Source organism: Macrobrachium nipponense, chromosome 32 (genome assembly GCF_015104395.2).
Source record: "Macrobrachium nipponense isolate FS-2020 chromosome 32, ASM1510439v2, whole genome shotgun sequence".
Taxonomy (NCBI): Eukaryota; Metazoa; Arthropoda; class Malacostraca; order Decapoda; family Palaemonidae; genus Macrobrachium; species Macrobrachium nipponense.
The window spans coordinates 18,952,611-18,972,405 of NC_061094.1; the positions used below are offsets into that span (position 1 = coordinate 18,952,611).

General features: G+C 38.7%; 2 protein-coding genes across 3 annotated transcripts in view; both read left to right on the forward strand.

Annotated features, from left to right (window-relative positions):
• The window catches only part of LOC135207252 (ADP-ribosylation factor-related protein 1-like), a 140,838-nt gene that overhangs the window by 74,355 nt on the left and 46,688 nt on the right, over nt 1-19,795 (forward strand). The window lies entirely within an intron of this gene.
• The window catches only part of LOC135207129 (ADP-ribosylation factor-related protein 1-like), a 75,447-nt gene that overhangs the window by 11,726 nt on the left and 43,926 nt on the right, over nt 1-19,795 (forward strand). Inside the window, exons 2-3 of the mRNA XM_064238721.1 lie at nt 8,404-8,574; nt 19,352-19,433. Coding sequence (XP_064094791.1) covers nt 8,404-8,574; nt 19,352-19,433 — 253 coding nt within the window. The remainder of the gene's footprint in view (nt 1-8,403; nt 8,575-19,351; nt 19,434-19,795) is intronic.

The following is a 19,795-nucleotide window of genomic DNA, read 5'->3' on the forward strand; positions in this document are numbered from 1 at the left end:
GACGCATACTATCATATCCCTATAGCCAGCACTTCCGGCCATTCTAGGCTTCAAACTAGGAAAAATCAGACGTTCTCATTCAAAGTGATGCCCTTCGTCTGAATGTAGCCCCAGGGTATTCACGAAAGTAGCAAGAAGTGGTAGTTCAACGTTGAGAACTCAAGGGATAATGGTAGCAGCATACCTCGACGATTGGTTGATCTGGGCACCAACGGTCGAGGAATGTTCTCAAAAGCCACAAAAAAGGTAGTTCAATTTCTGGAACATCTGGGGTTCCAGATAAACACAAGAAATCCAGACTTACTCCGGAGTCTCGTTTTCAGTGGCTAGGAATCCAATGGGATTTGTCTTCCCACAATCTGTCAATTCCGGTGGTCAAAAGGAAAGAAATAGCCAAGTCTGTGAAACAATTTCTCAAATGCAAACAAACATCAAGGAGAAACCAGGAAAGAATCCTAGGTTCTCTTCAGTTTGCCTCAGTGACAGACATCCTCCTGAAAGCAAGGCTGAAAGATATAATCGGTTTGGCGATCGAGAGCAAACGCCAAATCTCGAGACAAGTTGTCAATAATTCCACAGATCCTTCGCAATCAGCTCCGTCCATGGACAAAAGTGAAGAACCTTGCCTTAAAGAATTAGTACCCCTTCAATATCCCCTTCCAGTGTTCAACATTCACACGGATGCCTCCCTGTCCGGATGGGGGGATATTCTCAATTCAAGCAAGTTCAGTGGGACTTGGTCAGTTCAGTTCCGCCAGCTTCACATAAACGTCCTGGAAGCAATGGCAGTATTTCTTACCCTGAAGGAGACTCCTTTCCCCGAAGAAGTCTCATCTAAGACTAGTTTTGGACAGTGCAGTGGTAGTACATTGCATCAACAGAGGAGGGTCCAAATCAAAACACGTAAATCATTTCATGATAGCTATCTTTGCGCTAGCAGACAAGCACGGATGGCATCTGTCCGCCACTCACCTGGGGGGGGTAAGAAATGTGATAGCAGACGCTTTGTCCCGGTCAGTCCCTCTGGAATCAGAATGGTCCCTGGACGACGGGTCATTCCAGTGGATATGCCGGAGAGTCCCAGGTCTCCAAGTAGATCTCTTCGCCTCACAAGCGAACCACAAGCTCCCTTGCTATGTGGCCCCACCCTGGACCCTCTGGCTTATGCCACGATGCCCTGTCGTTTAGATTGGAATCAATGGAGGAAAATTTGTTTTTCCTCCAGAATCTCTTTTGAAAGTCTTGAGCAAGCTGAGGACTTTCAAGGACTAGTAGCTCTGATTGGTCCAGAACTGGCCAAAAAGCAACTGGTATCCTCTGCTTCTGGAATTGGGTCTCCGACCTCAACGGATTCCCAATCCCAAGCTGTCGCAATCAGTACAAATGAGGACTGTGTTCGCTTCCTCAGGAATTCTTCAGACCCTAACTTTATGGACTTCATGAAGTTTGCGGCTAACAAAGATGCTAACATTGATCCACAAAACATCCTCTTCATAGAATCAGATAAGAGAGAGTCAACTATTAGACAATATGACTCAGCTGTTAAAAAATTAGCATCCTTCCTGAAAGAATCAAACACTACAACCTGACAGTTAACTTAGCTATATCCTTTTTCAGGTCCTTGTTTGAAAAAAGGCTTAGCAGCTAGCACTATTACTACTCATAAATCGGCTTTGAAGAAAATCTTTCAGTTGGGTTTCCAGATAGACCTAACAGAATCTTACTTTACGTCTATCCCCAAAGCCTGTGCTAGACTTAGACCTTCTCAAAGGCCTACTGCTGTTTTCATGGTTCTTATGATGTCCTCAAACTAGCCTCAGATACTACAACTCGTCTTGCACTTCATAATGCTTCTTAGAAAGACGTATTCTTATTAAGCCTGGCTTCAGGAGCCAGAATTTCAGAACTGTCGGCTCTATCCAGAGATGCGGGTCATGTGGAAATTCCTCCCCTCAGGAGAAGTTCTACGCCCCGGATCGTAGCTTTTTAGCTAAAAAAATGAGGATCCCTTGCAAGGTGGGCTCCTTGGAAAGTCATCCCACTTCCGCAAGATCCTTCTCTCTGCCCAGTATCAACTTTAAGAGCCTTTCTATCTCGTACATCCTCAAGATCCTCAGGTTCTCTCTTTATGAGAGAAAAAGGTGGTACTTTATCAGTAAAAGGAATCAGACAACAGATCCTTTACTTCATTAAACAAGCCAATCCTGATTCATTTCCAAAAGCACATGACATCAGAGGAGTAGCCACCTCAATTAATTACTTCCAACATTATGAACTTTGAGGTCTTAAAAAGTATACTGGATGGAAATCACCGACAGTCTTTAAACGTCATTACCTAAAGTCCTTGGAATCTTTAAAATTTTCTGCAGTAGCAGCGGGAAACATTGTTTCTCCTGATACTGTATAGCAGTTGTAGTATAGATCCAGGTCTCCTTTCTACCTACCTCGTCCAACATGCCTCACCCTATTGCCATGCTACTCGGAATACTCTAGCCTTAGCCGCTAGAAACATATTGGTGGATTGTCCCTTATTTTTTTGCTAGGGACATCCACGTAATGTACATATAATGTACTTCAGTGTTTCTACCCTTATTTTTATGCTAGGGTAGAACACAATGTGTTTGTATATTTTGTAAATATCTTGATTAAGTGAATCATTCTCTATTGTTTTGCCATTACATTATTATATGTTACTATGTTTAATATAAGTTAATTTTAAGTACTTTATATTAATTGCTTTCTTTATCATACCATTGTTTAGGATAAGTTAGCTTTAAGTACTTTGTTTGTATACTGTAATGTCCCTGATTCACTTATATTATATATCTCTTTTTATTATTGGGTTTCATTTGTCTTTATTCTCATCTTGTCTGTTTCTCTGGTACTATTTCATAGGCTGACACGAGCTGAGCCCAGAAAAGGGATTTTGACGTAGGAAAAATCTATTTCTGGGTGATTGGCTCGTGTCGCCCTATGAAACCCACCCTGTTTTTCTTTTACCCACCCTGCAGGACAAGATGTTCATAGATTAAGGATGACCGCTAGGGGCGCTGCTGTCCGTGGCGTCGGTAGTAGTAGTAGTAGCGGCCGCATCACCCTTTAGTATCAGCTCTCTCTGGTGGGGATTTTATGTTGGAAGGTCTAAATGGTGAATGACTCGTGGTAGTGATCCCACTCGCCTATATTCACATACCGACACTTCTTTTATAGAGTGAGCGAGTCAGTTTTACTGACATTTCTTAATTTTTGTTTTTCTCTGGTAATTTTAGATTAATTTTGCCTAGAAATAATGATCTTAAGGATATTTCATAGGGCGACACGAGCCAATCACCCAGAAATAGATTTTTCCTACGTCAAAATCCCTTTTTTACATTTTTTTTTACCTTTTTATACTTTACGTACTTTTTTTTTTTTTCAACTTTCTGTTTTTTAGTATCACTTGGTTCTTCCTTTTTGCTTACTCCTGCTAGTACTAAAGGCCTCTTTAAAAAAATAACAATCCAAGGAAGATTGCTTCTGCCTACTTTTCACAATGTTCCTGAAACGACTCGGGCAAGCGTCATCGAACTGTGTTAAGGCCTTTCGGGGGTGTCTTTTTTTTCTACAAATGATTGCACTTTATGAAAAGCAGCTAGAACATCCTTAATTTCTGCTGTTGTCATAGGGTCATCCTCCTCCTCCTCGCCGCTGCAAGAGAACTCCTCTTGAACGACGTTATGTTGCATGGCCTCCAACTCCTTCAGGCCATCTGTCGTAAGCTCCTCTTGGTGCTCCTCGAGAAGGTCGTTGATGTCGTCCTCGTCAATGACCAGCCCCATGGACTTGCCGAGTGCAACGATCTCATCAACCCTCGAAGTCTCGGGCAGGTACAGCATCAGGCCAGAGTTTCCTCCACGAGGAATTCAAGGTTCGCCTCGAAACCTCCTGCCAAGCTTGGTCAATGAGTCGGATGCATATCACAACATTGAAATGCTCCTTCCAAAATTCATGCAAGATGAGGTTTGTGGCATCGCTGATGTCAAAACATCTCTTGAAAAGATGTTTCATATACAGCTTCTTAAAGTTCGATATCACTTGCTGGTCCATGGGCTGGAGGAGAGGGGTGGTGTTAGGCGGAAGATAAAGAACCTTGATGAAGAAATACTCCGCTAAGATATCTTCCTCGAGGCCAGGAGGGTGAGCAGGGGCATTGTCCAACACCAGCAGGCATTTCAGAGGGAGGCGCTTCTCTTCCAAGAATTTCTTCACTGTCAGGCCGAAACACAGATTTACCCACTCGGTGAACAAAAGCCTTGTTACCCAGGCTTTTGCATTAGCCCTCCACATCACTGGAAGCTTCTCATTAAGCACTTTGTGGGCCTTGAAGGCTCGAGGAGTCTCGGAATGATAGACCAGTAGGGGCTTCACCTTGCAATCCCCACTGGCGTTCGAACAAAGTGCGAGCGTAAGCCTGTCTTTCATAGGCTTATGCCTGGGTAGCTTCTTCTCTTCCTGCGTGATGTATGTCTGACAAGGCATTTTTTTTCCAAAAAAGGCCAGTCTCATCACAGTTGAAGACTTGCTGAGAACTGTAGCCTTCCTTGGTCATCATCTTGTCGAACGTCTTTTTAAAGGCTTCGGCCGCTTTCGTGTCCGAGCTGGCAGCCTCCCCATGCCGCACCACCGAATGGATGCCAGTCTGTTTACGGAATTTCTCAAACCACCCATTCGAAGCCTTGAAGTCTGGGGTTGGCGTTGATGTCCCTTCTCCTCTGTCGTCTTCGGCCTGGGCAATCAAATCGCCGAAAATAGTGCTGGCCTTGTGGGAGATTGCCGTCTCTGTTATCGTATCGCCAGCGATTTCTTTGTCTTTTATCCTGACAAGAAGAAGCCTTTCCATCTCGTCGTGCACGTGGGTCCTCTTGCTGGACAAAATAGTGACGCCCTTGGAAGGTGTAGCTGCTTTGATGCCAACCTTCTGCTTAAGGATGGTGCCTATTGTCGACGGATTTCGGTCGTATTCCTTGGCGATCACACTCAATCTCATACCAGCTTCATAGTTCTTGATAATCTCCATCTTCGTTTCCAAAGAGAGCATCCTCTTCTTTCCGTGAATTTCAAGTTTCTTGGGACCCATGACTACGTATATACTGTACGTAATTATGTTATGTATACATATACGTATGGAGTAAAGCTCTCACACAACAGTATGGAGTAAAGCTCTCACACAACACGATAAAGTATACTACAACGAAATCACTAATGAATTTACGTTAACCCTCTTACGCCGAAGCCCTAAAAACCAAAACGTCCCCCGTATGCCGAGGCGAGTTTGGAGTGAGCGCGGAAGCGGAAAAAATAATTTTTTAAAAAAACTCACAGCACGCTTAGTTTTCAAGATTAAGAGTTCATTTTTGGCTCCTTTTTTTGTCAATGCCTGAAGTTTAGCATGCAACCATCAGAAATGAAAAAAAAATATCATGATCATATATAAATAATGCGATATATGGTAGCGACAAAAAAAAATTTCATACATAATTGTATTCAAATCTAGCTGTGCAAAAATCGGTTAAAGCTAACGAGTTACTTTTTTTATCGTTGTATTGCACACTAAATTGCGAACATTTTGATATATAACACATTGTAAAACGATCAAAGCAACACAGAAAAAATATTATCACAAAATGATGCATGAATTCGTAACGTGCGGACGTAAAAAAGGTTTTTTTCAAAAATTCACCATAAATCTAAATATTGTTCTAGAGACTTCCAGTTTGTTTCAAAATGAAGACAAATGATTGAATATTACGATACTGTAAGAGTTCTAGCGTAGAATTGCAGTTTTCGACCATTTTGGACGAGTTAAAGTTGACCGAATGTCGAAATTTTTATATATATATTTTGTTATATGCAAATATTGCAAAATTGAGAAAAGCTACAACCTTCAAATATTTTTGTTTGTATTCTTCATGAATTTGCGCACATTTTCATACATGAAACTCTATAAAACGCCTAATATGAAAAGGAGCAAATATTAGGAGAATGAGACGTACGCATTTCGGAGATTTGCGGCCACGAATCGGCACGCCGAGGGAAAGAAAGGTTTTTTTTTAAATTCACCATAAATCTAAATATTGTGCTAGACACTTCGAATTTGTTTCAAAATGAAGATAAATGACTGTATATTACTAGATTGTAAGAGTTTTAGCTTACAATTGCATTTTTCGACTATTTCGGTAGAGTCAAAGTTGACCGAACGTAGTTTTTTTTCTATTTATCGTGATTTATATGGAAATATTTTGAAAAATAGAAAAGCTACAACCTTCAATCATTTTTTGTTGTATTTTACATGAAATTGCGCACATTTTCATATATAAAACTTTATGTAAAGGCTACTTTTAAATGGTGCAAACATTTCGACAATCGCAAGAAAAAATTTCTGATTTTTTTCAGAAGAGTTACCGCGCGGACGTAAGGAAAATGTTTTTTTTTTCCATAAATTCACCATAAATCGAAATATTGTGTTAGAGACTTCCAATTTGTTGCAAAATGAAGGTAAATGATTGAATATTACTAGAATATAAGAGTTTTAGCTTAAATTGCGTTTTTCGACCATTTCAGTAGAGTCAAAGTTGACCGAAGGTTGAAATCTTTGCACTTATCGTTATTTATATGAAAATATTTCAAAACTGATAAAAGCTACAACCATGGGTTGTTTTTAGTTGTATTGTGCATGAAATTGTGCACATTTCCATATATAAAACTTTATGTAACGGTAAATTTAAAATAGTGCAAACATTAGGACAATCACATGAAAAAAAATTTATTCGAAGAGTTACTTCGCGGACGTAAGGAAAAAGTTTTTTCATAAATTCACCATAAATCGAAATATTGTGCTAGAGACGTCAAAATTGTTGCAAAATGAAGGCAAATGATTGCATATTACTAGAATATAAGAGTTTTTGCATATTACTAGAATATAAGAGTTTTAGCTTACAATTTCGTTTTTCGACCATTTTGGTAGAGTCAAATTTGACCGAAGGTTGAAATTTTGGCACTTATCGTAATTTATATGAAAATATTTCAAAACTGATAAAAGCTACAATCATGAGTATTTTTCTGTTGTATTCTACATGAAATTGCGCACATTTTCATATATAATACTTCATGTAACGGATAATTTAAAACGGTGCGAAAATTATGTCAATGTGACGAAATAATTTTTGAGATGTGTCATTGATACCTTTTAGTGCGATAAGAAAGAAATTTGCGCTTGCGCGCCTGCGTAACAATTGTAAACAAAATAACGCCTTGATCCGTGAACTCCCAGCATTCCTCAAGGCGCGTGATTCAAAAGTTTTCGGCTGGTAGGCCTATAAGTATTTTTCCGCGAATTAAAAAAAACAAACTTTGAGTCGACGTCCATTCGGCATACGGGAGACATTTTGACTCGACGTTTAATACGTCCAATCGGCGTAAGAGGGTTAATAAACAAAATAGAACGAACAAATACCGCGTGCGTACGATACAGATGATGCCGTGCAGTGGCCGAAAAAGCACGCCACTACATAGTAGATGCATGATGGGAGGGATGTTGACCAATAGTAGAGCAGGATCTCATGGTGGTGACTAGCATCAGGAACCAATGGGAGAGCAGGAGGATGGTGGCGAGTCTACTCAGTTGGCGGTGCACGAGTTTCAAAATTGTTATCGGTGGTCCGGGCGAATCTCGGACTTTACAGCAACAACCTTTCGTATCTTGAGCAATTTTCATATGTAGAGCCTTAAAATGTTTCGTATTAGCTTTCGTATCTCGAGTTTTTCGTAAGTTGAGCCTTTTGTATCTCGAGGTACCACTGTAACTGTCTATTTTAACAGTTTATCATGAAACTCGACAGTTCAAACAAAAATATACCTCAAACTATCATCCCAGAACACCCTAATATCATTTGAAAGTCATGTTGCAAATTAATGAATAATTTAAAACTGTATTTATTCATCAAAAGAAAATGAAAATACAGTTATTAGTGAATATTGCTCTATGGTAAATTTGCGACTTAATGAAGTTTCCCCTGCGAACAAGTGAATAATGCGTTCCACAAAAATCCACAACAAAATGAAACATGGAAATGTAAAACAAAAACCAAAACCTTTTATTATTTGAACCCGCTTCAGTTGCCTTGCACTGTCTCTGTGACCAAAGGAAAAAGAATTGGGTGATAGTTGAGTGAGGGGGAATCCCAGCTTGCTTACTATTTCCATCAGTCAGCAACCTTGTTACCTTTTCAATGATTGCTTCTGCTTGTATTGAAATATACTATGTAAAAGTTTTGGTTGATATACCGAAGAAAAATGCAAGTTATTTTTTAAATTTATTTTATGTTTTTATATGTATGTACTAGTAAGTTTATGTTTATATTACAGACATACTTGGAAGCTGCCAAAACAAAATTTACAAGGGGCTATAAGGGCCTCAGCCCTTCTAAAATTACAACAACAGTGGGCCAGAATGTTGGGGCAATTACTTATGCTGGAATTAAACTAAGCTTTTGGGATCTTGGAGGACAAGAAGAATTACAGCCACTTTGGGAAAAGGTAACCCTTGTACTTAAAATTTCAAGTTTTGTATTAGTAATGTAATTGGAATGCTAAAGAACAGCTATATTAAGCTCTGTTTGGGTACACGAAATACATGAAGTGAGTATTAACTGAACCATAGACAGGCATTCCCCTGGTTATCGGCGAACTCGGTTATCAGCAATCTGGTTTTCTGACACTAGTTGCCATAATGCGCCAATTTCCAGTTAGCGCCGATACATACCTAATAGAGGCACCATTAACCAGTTACTGGTGCCATAAGCACTAAATTGCCAATTTTCAGTTATCAGCTATTTTATCTTATCAAGCCGTCGGAACGGAACTCCCACCAATAACCGGGGGACTGCCTGTACTGCACAATACAGTTTACTGTACTCAAACACTGATAGAATTTTGATTATATTGTTCATTATAGTAATCCTTTGATTGTCCAGATTAATAGAGTCAAGGCCCTGTCGGATAATGACAAAATCCAGATACGTAACGATGATTAAAAACCATGCAAGGGCAACTCTGTACCCTTCCTCACCTAACCTTTTCAATACCACTGAGCTGTAAGCCTGAATATGCTTATAAACAATAACTATCACACTTCAAACTGAAACTTTATGCACAAAGCAATGATCTGCCTTATTTTCCAATATTTGTAACAATAATATTCCATAAATTCACTTAAAAACAAAAAGGTACACCCTTCTTTTTATTTTGTATGCGACTCCTTGTATGGTAGGCTACACAAAATTTTTCCCTTATATGCAATGCAATACGATAGTTACACAAACAATTTTATTGTTTTCCCAAAAATACACAGTATGTGCACCAAAAAGTAAATCTCTTTTTGTGTGTGTGTGTGTGTGTGTGTGTCTCATGTAACACAGTATGGTAGGCTACACAATGTTTTTCATTTGCCCCAAACACTACAATACATCATACTGGACACACAAAATTAAACCCTTTTTTTTTTCCCCCTATGCAGCAGAATACGATAGTTTACACAAACAATTGTTATTTTCCCTACTCATAAAAATGTAAACCCATTTTTTTCTTGTTGCAATATGATAAATTTATACAAATATTTTTATCTTTTTCCCCAAAGTACATCATACACACACACTTATTTCTAGTAATGCTGTATAAAAATACGTTTTACCCTGTCACTTGCCTGTGTGCACTGCTCTGTGTTTATGATGGCTGGACACTTGAAAAACTTATGAGAAGGTTTAAAAGGCCTCCTCCACCTGCTCAACTATATCATCAAAACTGGCATCGTCTTCGGCTCCCGGGAGAAATTAAGTGTTGAAGCCTAAAAACACAAAACCAAATAATCTCTAGCAAGTTCCACCAACACCACCGAATGAGTATGTGTGTTCATACGTACCTTAAGCACACGATTGCCTTTGTTTTCTGGTTTGTAAAAATAAAAAATTAGAAAATGCAGTCAAAATATAAATGAAAATAGTATAGAAATGAATAAAAAAAAAAGTGAAGGACTGTATGTGTGTGTGTGTGTTTTAATAAAATGTAGAAAAATCAGGCATTAAAACATGAAACCAAAGAAGCTCTAGCAAGTTCACCAATGCCAGTGAATGAGTGTACATTCATACGTATGTACTCTACTCACGCAATTGCCTTTATCTTTTGTTTTTTACAAATAAACTTACTTACTTTACTTTATCTTCCTGCCACTGGCCAGTGGCATAAGGCTGATACAGTTCCTCTCCATCTGTCTCTGTCCCGAGCCATTTCCCTTGCTTCCTCCAAGTTTTGGATTTCATCCATAAGATCCCTGACAATTATGTCTATCCACCTCGTTCTTGGTCTGCCCAGCGGTCTTCTTCCTATTTGTACTGCTCTCAGTGCTCTCCTGGGGTCTATATTCCCATCCATCCTCTCAACATGTCCAAACCATTTCAGCCTTCCCCTCTTCAACCTGGTACTGACTGGCCTTTGCCTCAATCTCACTCTGATGTCTTCATTTCTAACATAATCATCCCATTTAATGCCAAGTATCCTTCTCAGCAGCTTCATCTCAAAAGCATCCAACCTTTTCTCCTCTGTTCTGGTCAGTGCTCAGGTGGACAAGCCATACATCAGGACTGGTATTACTACTGCATTGAATATTCTCATCTTAGTTTTCAAGCTGATTTTATGCCTTGACCAAACGTTTTTTCTCAGAACCTCAAAAGCTCTTGCTGCTCCTAGTTTTCTTCTTTGTATATCTTCAATATGCCTCCCGTCTGCTGTTACTACACTTCCCAAGTAAACAAACTGGTAAATTTTTAGTTTCAGCCAAATTTGGAAAAATGCAATAAAAATATATTTGTTGCATCAGAAATAGTGTGGTTTCAATGAATTTAACGTTTATTTTGACTGCAAACCAACCGATTTAGAGATTTACTATGTATACCCTAGTTCATCCCACCAATTATGGGGGACACCCTTTGGGAACCGGGGTTTTGGGTGGGGGAAGGGGGGGGAGGGTGTGGGGCATTGAATGATATTTGCAATAAATGAATAATTAATGTTCCAGCACCCCTCCCCCATACCCCTAACTAGGCCTACCGGGGGAGGGGGTAGGGCCCCCCAGCGACCCCCCCTTAAAGCCACAGTAATTTTCAGGGCACCACAGAACCTAACAAACCCACCTAACCTACCTAGGGCCCTGTACACCCCTACCTAGGCCGAGCGGGGGGGCTCCGCCCCCCTGCGACCCCCCCCTTAAGGCCACAGTGATTTTGGGGCCACTACGAACCTAATACAACCACCTAACCTTACTAGGGCCCTGTACCCCTACTAGGCCTCACGCGGGGGGGCTCCGCCCCCCTGCGACCCCCCCTTAAGGCCACAGTGATTTTCGGGGCACTACCGAACCTAATACAACCACCTAACCTTACCTAGGGCCCTGTACCCCTACCTAGGCCTAGCGTGGGGGCTCCGCCCCCCTGCGACCCCCCCTTAAGGCCACTACCTAACATCCATCAAACCAAATCCAAAGTGATGGTACTGCTGTATACATCGTTATACTACCACCATTATAATATACTCTATAAATTAATGAAGCTTACCTTAAACTGTTGGTTGATAAAAATGTGCTGGTGCTTTGAGGGAAAACGTGAAGCCGTTGCAAGGTTCCCTGACATGCAACTTTAAGTAGGAAGTGGCCAGTACCCGACGACCACATTGCACTGCAAACAATCGGTAGGAAATCGAAGGTCTGTCAAAATTAATGCCAGAAGGGCCAGCCACTACCTCTGCCATAGGTACAGGAAGACAAAATGCCGTTTTTTGCTTCATTATTCGAGTATTCAGTCAAACAAGGATACCAGTGGACACTAGACAGGTAACTGTATAACTCCGCTGAAATGCTAGTGAAACTTAGTTTTCGACTCAAGTCATTCGTAATTGGTTATGAAACCCATGACGTCATAACGATGTCACACCTCTCAGCCAATAATGAGTAACTGGAACTGCTTTTGTTTGCGTAAGAAAGTAAGTTAGAGGGCTCATTAAAAGTAAACATTACCGTAGAGGAAACACCTCTCCCGACTTAGGAAAAATTCGAGGTAAAAACTTAATCTTTTTTTTTCTCTGTAAGTATGCATTAGCGACAATAATGTATTGAGAAGAAGTGTTTTGTTATCACGTGCTTTACTCGGGAAAAATATCAATATAATAGATTTCCCATAATGGTTGGAACTAAAATATTACCAACAAACTTCTCAACTTGCTTGAGTTCATGTCCTCTGATTGTCATATATCCTCCATGTGCACCCAATCATCATCCTTACTCACAACCATGATCTCGCTCTTCTTTGTGCTGATGTTCAAGCCAAAATTCTGTCTGTCTCCATCCTCATTACCATACCTACCAGCACCAGCCACGTATCAGCAACCAACGCAACATCATCAGCAAAGTCCAAATCCATAAAAACTTCTCCACCAATACAAGCCCCTCTGTTTTCATTCTCCATCACTCTTCTCATTATATGGTCAATATATACATTAAACAAGGTGGGTGACATAACACATCCCTGTCTTAGCCCACTTCCAACTGGGAATCAGTCACTTTGCTGTCCATCCAGCTGTACACAGCTGCACACTCCTTGGTACCAGTTCTTTAGTATCCTTATCACTTTCAGTGGTATACCATAGTGTTCTGCCACTCTCCACATTCCATCTCTCCATACTGAATCATACACTTTCTCCAAGTCTATAAAAGCACAGAATATTGGCTTTGCATATTCCCATCCCTTCTCAATTATCTGTCTTAAGGTGAAAATTTGATCCACTGTTGACATTCCACTTCTAAAACCACACTGCTGTTCTCTAAGTTTCTCTTCTGCTATAGGTCTTATTCTGTTAAGTATTACTCTCATGAATATCTTCCCTGGGACTGACAGTAAACTTATGCCCCGATAGTTACCACACTCCCTTTTGCTTCCCTTATTTTTATATACAGAGAGTCCTCACTACTTCGCGGTTCGACCATCGCGGATTCACGACTTCGCGGACTTTTTTCATTACGTATGTATATATTATAAAAGAAATATATCGTGGATTTTCCGGAAATTTCGAAAATAGCCGCGATATATGAAGACCCCAAATTTTTCGTTAATTCCGTTAATAATTAGTAATATCTGCTCTTACTGATGGTTCATTGCATTACATATGACATATAATTCAGTACAGAAAGAATAAAACACAACGAAAGAGAATGTGATCTTACGATAATTCAGTATACGTAGTAAAATTAAATCGAACATGAAACGCAAGCTAGTATTCATTCGCTCGGAAACTAGTTCCGCATATGAGGCGTCACTAAAAAAATTAGAAAAATACGACATAAAAAGTGTCGAAAATCATCATAACCTCAAAGGATTTTTATCATAGTATGCGTTTTTTAAAAGAGTCATTAACTCGGAGCGTCGGAAGACGCCTCTCTCTCTCTCTCTCTCTCTCTCTCTCTCTCTCTCTCTCTCTCTCTCTCTCTCTCTGATCAAATTACTGAATACGTAATGTCTCTCTTTGGATACTTGGAATTTGCGTTGTAATCTAACCAGAAACTTAGTTTTGTTATTATTACTAGAAACAAGCAATGATCTTTTCATTATTTGCGCTTTTGGATTGTTATAAACTTTGCGCATCCAAGCTAGTATTCATTCGCTCGGAAACTAGTTCTGAATATGAGGCGTCACTAAAAAACATAGAAAAATACGACATAAAAAGTGTCGAAAATCATCATAACCTCAAAATTTTTGTTGTAATCTAACCAGAAACTTATTTTTATTAATATACTGTGCTAAACTATAAAGGATTTTTATCATCGTATGCGTTTTTTAAAAGCATCGTTAACTCGGAGCGTCGGAAGCGTCAGCGTCGTAACTATCATTGGCTGCACAGTAGAAGACATCATCAGCTTCATCATCATCATTTCTACTGTGCAGCAAATTCATCGCCATCATCATTCAAGTTTTTCTTCAACTTCTTTCGTGGTGAGTACAGTAACAATCTTTATTTTTTTATACTTTAATATTCTAACATTTTAATATTTGTGCCTGTTTTAGTTTAGGGTACTGTAGTACATGCATTAAGTGTTCTGTACATTAAAGGGTGGTTTGTTAACAGTACTACGTAAAGGGAGGGTTATAAAAGTCTGAATATACATGTTAAATAAATACGTAAATATGGTGTCCCTACTTCGCGGATTTTCAGCTATCGCGGCCGGGTTTGGAACCTATCCACCGCAATAAACGAGGGTTCACTGTATTGGTATCATAATTGCCTTTTTCCAATCACTTGGTACCACCTCTGTTTTCCAAACTATGTTAAAAACAACTCTTAATGCCTCTATCATCCTTCGTCCTCCTGCTTTTAGCATCTCTGCAGTTATCCCACACACGCCAGCAGTTTTTCCATTTTTTACAGATTTTAAGGCCTCTTTCACCTCTTCTGCACTAATATCTTCTTCTTGTACCTCCAGTGCCTCGTTTAAATCTGCAATGGCACTCATCCCTACCGGTAGTATCAACATTTCTTTAGGAGTCTTTCAAAATACCTTGCAAACAGATTCCTTTTCTCCATTTCGTCTGTGACCAAGTTCCCATCTTCATCCAACATCCCATCACTCCCTCCAAACTTTTTCTGGCTTGCGTTCCTCAAGAATCTCACAGCTGCAAACATAGCCCTGCTCTCGCCAATTTCCATAGCTACTTCAACTTCGGTAGCTCTTTCTTTCCAAAACATGTTTTGGTCATGCTTCATCCTATCACTTAGTTCTCTCAGCTTTCTATTTCTTCGTCTTTTTAGTTGTTGTTTCTTCTCTAGGTCTTGTTCAATCGTCCATTTGAACTCTCAACCTTTGTTGCTCTTCACTTAAAACTTTTGCTTCATCACTGAACCAAGGTTTGCTGTTACTTCTCTTATAACCTAACACCTCTGTTGCTACGTCCTTAGTATCTGAACTTAATATTGCCCAGGATTCCTCTGAATCCATATCCATATTTTCCATACCAATTAATGCCGCAAATTTGCCTCCTACCTTCACCTCATACTGTTGTTTAACTCTTTCATTTCTCAACTTATCCACATCAAACTTTATAGTTCTCCTTTTTTCTTGATTGGCCTGTAACTTTATTCTAATCTTGGATATTACGAGTTTGTGGTCAGAAAGAACACGGCAGCCCCTAAAAGTTCTGGTGTCTAATATAGATTTCTTCCATTTCTGATTTACAATAACATAATCTATCAAATTTTGTACAAATCCATTTGGCGACACCCATGTAGTTTTGTGCTCTAATTTATGGTTGAAATATGTGTTTGTTATAGATAACCCAGATGCACCACAGCTCTAGGAGTCTTCTCCCATTATCATTTCTAACTCCTATTCCAAATTTTCCAATTGTTCCCTGAAAGCCATCATACTCTCTTCCTACTTTAGCGTTAAAATCCCCCATCAGCAACAACATATCATGTCTTCTAACCCTCTGTATAACTCCAGTTAGCTTTTCATAGAATTCATCCTTCTCTTCTTCTCCACTCTCTTCAGTAGAGGCATACACCTGTATAACGGTGATGTTTGTATATTTACCTCGCAACCTGCAAGTGACTATTCTCTCATCAATACATTCATAATGCTCCAACATTTTTTCAGCTTTCTTACTCAAAGCAATTGCTACACCTCTCTCATGTTCTCCCTGGTCTTTACCAGAATAGATGAACAACACATCCTCTATTCTTACTTTTCCACACCCAAGCCACCTAGTTTCACTCATCCATAACAATTTCAATTTTTCCCAAGTTTGTATCTCTTGATTTCCTGTGCCACTAAACTTGATCTTCCTGTCATATACATTGTTCTCGCATTTAGACATCCAACTCGACAACTTTCTTTTGTGTTGAAGGGTGGCCGACTCCCTTCTGGTGAGGCACCTCTTTGACCATCTTCCACCTACCTCCTCCCACCAATGTCTTGGGGGTTTGGAAGGAAAGCATCATATGAGCCAGTTCAAAGTAAGGGACCAAGGTCCATGGCCACCCTGGCTCGGGCCTCATTAGTATCCTCTGGACCATGGTGAAGCTCACGTCTCCCAATGTTCGCAGCCCCAACTGTATCAGTTTCTGTCGTAGGGGTATCTTTTTATGATGCAGGTTACGAACCCACACCCAACCCTCCCCATTTATCCGGGCTTGGGACCGGCATGGCAATAAGTAGCCATGGCTGGGTTCTCTCTCTCTCTCTCTCTCTCTTTTTTTTTTTTTTTTTTTTTTTTTTTTTTATTTTTTTTTTTTTTTTTTTTTTTTTTTTTTCAAATAAAAGGAAAGAGAAAATACAGCAAAGTAAATAAGAATAGTGTAAAATATAATAACAAAAGTGAAATGGTGTTCGTCACCAGTATAGGCTTCTATGTAAGCATTCTCTCTCTCTCTCTCTCTCTCTCTCTCTCTCTCTCTCTCTCTCTCTCTCTCTCTCTCTCTCTCTCTCCTCTCTCTCTCTCTGTATGATACGTATCTTTTAATAGATTATGAATTACACTAACGTAAATATAAAAACGCTAAACAAAACTTAGTTCAAGCAAGTCATACATTTACCTAGCCCTCATCACCTATGTAAATGGGATTAATTCAAAAACTCCATCCAGAATAATTTGGAAGAAAGTAAGGAAGTTTGCAGGGAAATTTTCTCCTTCTAAAACACACACTTTAATCCTTATGAGCTGTGCTAAAAACAAAACATGCAGCACCCCAGACCAGGCAAACTTTGAGGTTGACAAATTTAAGAAAAAAAACATATCAATGGAAAGAGGGAGATATCCAAATGCACATGGTCTAAGTAAAAAAATTCTCTCTACCTTCAATCAGAAGTTGAAAATGACTAGGTATTTACAGCCTATTGTGGGGCCTCTTTTACAAGACGGTCATGTATTTTACTAAGTTATACATGTTTTTTTAATAATTTTATTTTGTTTTGTAAAATCATAATTACAGTTCACACAGTATCATAACAGGTAAGAACTGAAATCAGTAACAAATTCTAAGTTTACAGGCAGTCCTCATTTAAAACGGGGAGTTTCTGTTCCCGGCCGAGAGCCGCTAACTGAAAATCGCTACTGAACAAAATCAGCGATAATAGCACTGATAAACCTCTTAATGGTATCATTAACCAGATATTTGCACTGCTAACTACAGATCGGCACCAATAAACCACTCATTGATGCCAATAAATTGATGCCAATAAACTGCATACTAGCGCCGATAAACCACTTACCGAAGCCAATAAACTGCTTGCCAATGCTGATAAACCACTTAATGAAGCTGCCAATCCAGTTAACAGCATCACTAAATACAGGCAGTCCCTGGGTTACGACGGGGTTTCCCTTCTTGAGACGCGTCATAAGCCGAAAATCGTCGTAAGCTGGAACATCATAAAAAATCATAAGAAAACCTTACTTTGTTCCAATACACGATCGATCAACTTTGACGCGACCAAAATGGTAAGAAAACCCAATTGTAAGCTAAAACTATTACATTCTAGTAATATTCAATCTTTTACCTTTATTTTGCAACAAATTGGAAGTCTCTAGCACAATATTTCGATTTCTGGTGAATTTATGAAATAAACTTTTTCCTTACGTCCGCGCGATAACTTCCGAAAAAATCATAAATTTTTTCTTCCGATTGTTGTAGCGTTTGCACCATTTTAAATTAGCCGTTATATAAAGTTTTATATATATGAAAATGTGCGCAATTTCATGTAGAATACAACTAAAAACAACCCATGGTTGTAGCTTTTATCAGTTTGAACAATTTTCATGTAAATAATGATAAATAGAAAAAATTCGTCCTTCGGTCAACTTTAACTCGACCGAAATGGTCGAAAGCTGCAATTGTAAGCTACAACAATTACAGTCTAGTAATATTCAATTGATTACCTTCATTTTGCAACAAACGGTAAGTCTAGCACAATATTTCGATTTATGATGAATTTTTCAAAACCGCTTTTTTTTACGTCCGTGCATTACGAATTCATGCATCATTTTGTGATAATATTTTCTCTGTGTTGCCTTGATCATTTTACAATGTGTTATATACCATAATGATTGCAATTTAGTGTAAAATACAACGAAAAAAATTAACTCGTTAGCTTTAACCGTTTTGCTCACAGCGCGATTTGTATACAATTATATATGAAATTTTTTTTCGCGCTCTCATATATTCCAGTATTTATATATGATAATGATATTTTTTTTCATTTGTGATGGTTGCAAACTAAACTTAAGTTAATGACAAAAAAAAAGGAGCCAAAAATGAACTCTTAATCTTAAAAACTAAGCGTGCTGTGATTTTTTGGGAAAAAAAAAATTTTCTGCTTCAGCACTCACTCGCGAACGCCGCCGGCATACGAGAGACGATTTTTAAGATACAGCTTCGGCGTTTAAGGGTTATTTTATTGATCAAAGGACAAAATTAAGTTTAATTAAACATCGTTACTAAAGAATGTTAACACCTTAATGTATTATTTATTGGCTGTGGGAGACGAAATGACAACACCCCAGTGCAGTATGATGCGTTGGTTCAAGACTCGAGCGGCAGCAAAGCCTACTTCAAAATGCTTATGCTGTCACGAAGCTAGAGCTGAGAATAAAATTAGAATTCGTGGACCCCTCTGTATATATTTTCCTTACTTTACAAAATAATTATCTTTAATGCGTTTAATAAGTCTACTAAGTTCTAATGTAATTTATTTTAAGTACAGCACCTTTAAAAGGAAATATTTATTGTTAAGTAAATAATCTGGCACCTGCATATGGCAATATTTCCTTAACGAACAATGAATTAAGAAACTACGCCAATTCTTCGTTGGCCGACAGTACATATAAGTCTTTTGATGTATTATTCATGAAATAGTTTGTAAACTTATCAAAGTAAATCAGCGAGTTAGACATGTTGGTCTTTAGCCAGTAATGAGTTAGGCATGTGTATTTCCACATAATTAGATGGAATGAAATAGACTGTAAACAAGGATTTTACAATTGGTAGTTATAGCACTGTACCTCATGGGTCATATATACGTACATTTACTATCAAAATTTGCATGCAGCAAGAAGGTTAAATTATTGCATGGACTGTGAGATAATTTTGATGTGAAACATGCTTCAATAATTTTTATATATATTCCTTCTTGTTGAAGTAGTAAAATTGTTTTGAATAGTTATGTTGTAAAAACTGGATAAAGTATGAAAGAACGCATGTAACAAAAGAAGCTCTTTCTTTTCAGTATTATGCAGAATGTCATGCTGTAATATATATGGTGGACTCAGCAGATCGGGAGCGAATGGGTGAATCAAAAGAAGCCTTTGGTATGTATTTTGAGTTATAATATTGTTAAAAGTTTGTTCTTAAATATAGGTTATAGATAGAATAAGAGTTTTGTGTCCCTTTTAAAGGAAGTTATTGTGGTTTATGGAAATGGATTGAATAGAAATCCTTAGATTTGTTTGTTGAATGTATCTTAGTTACTTGAATAACAGTTTTTTTTTTATATCAAAAAGTATTTTTTTTTTGTAGGAGAATGAAAACATGTCTTGTCGATTACATATAAGGGAAGCTTGTTTGGTTGTTGGACCTTTGCAACAATGTAGGTAACTAGCAGCAGGTGAGTGAGGGAAGGAAGAACTGCATTCACTCAGCTAACACTTATATTTTTCTTTGGCCACTTTGA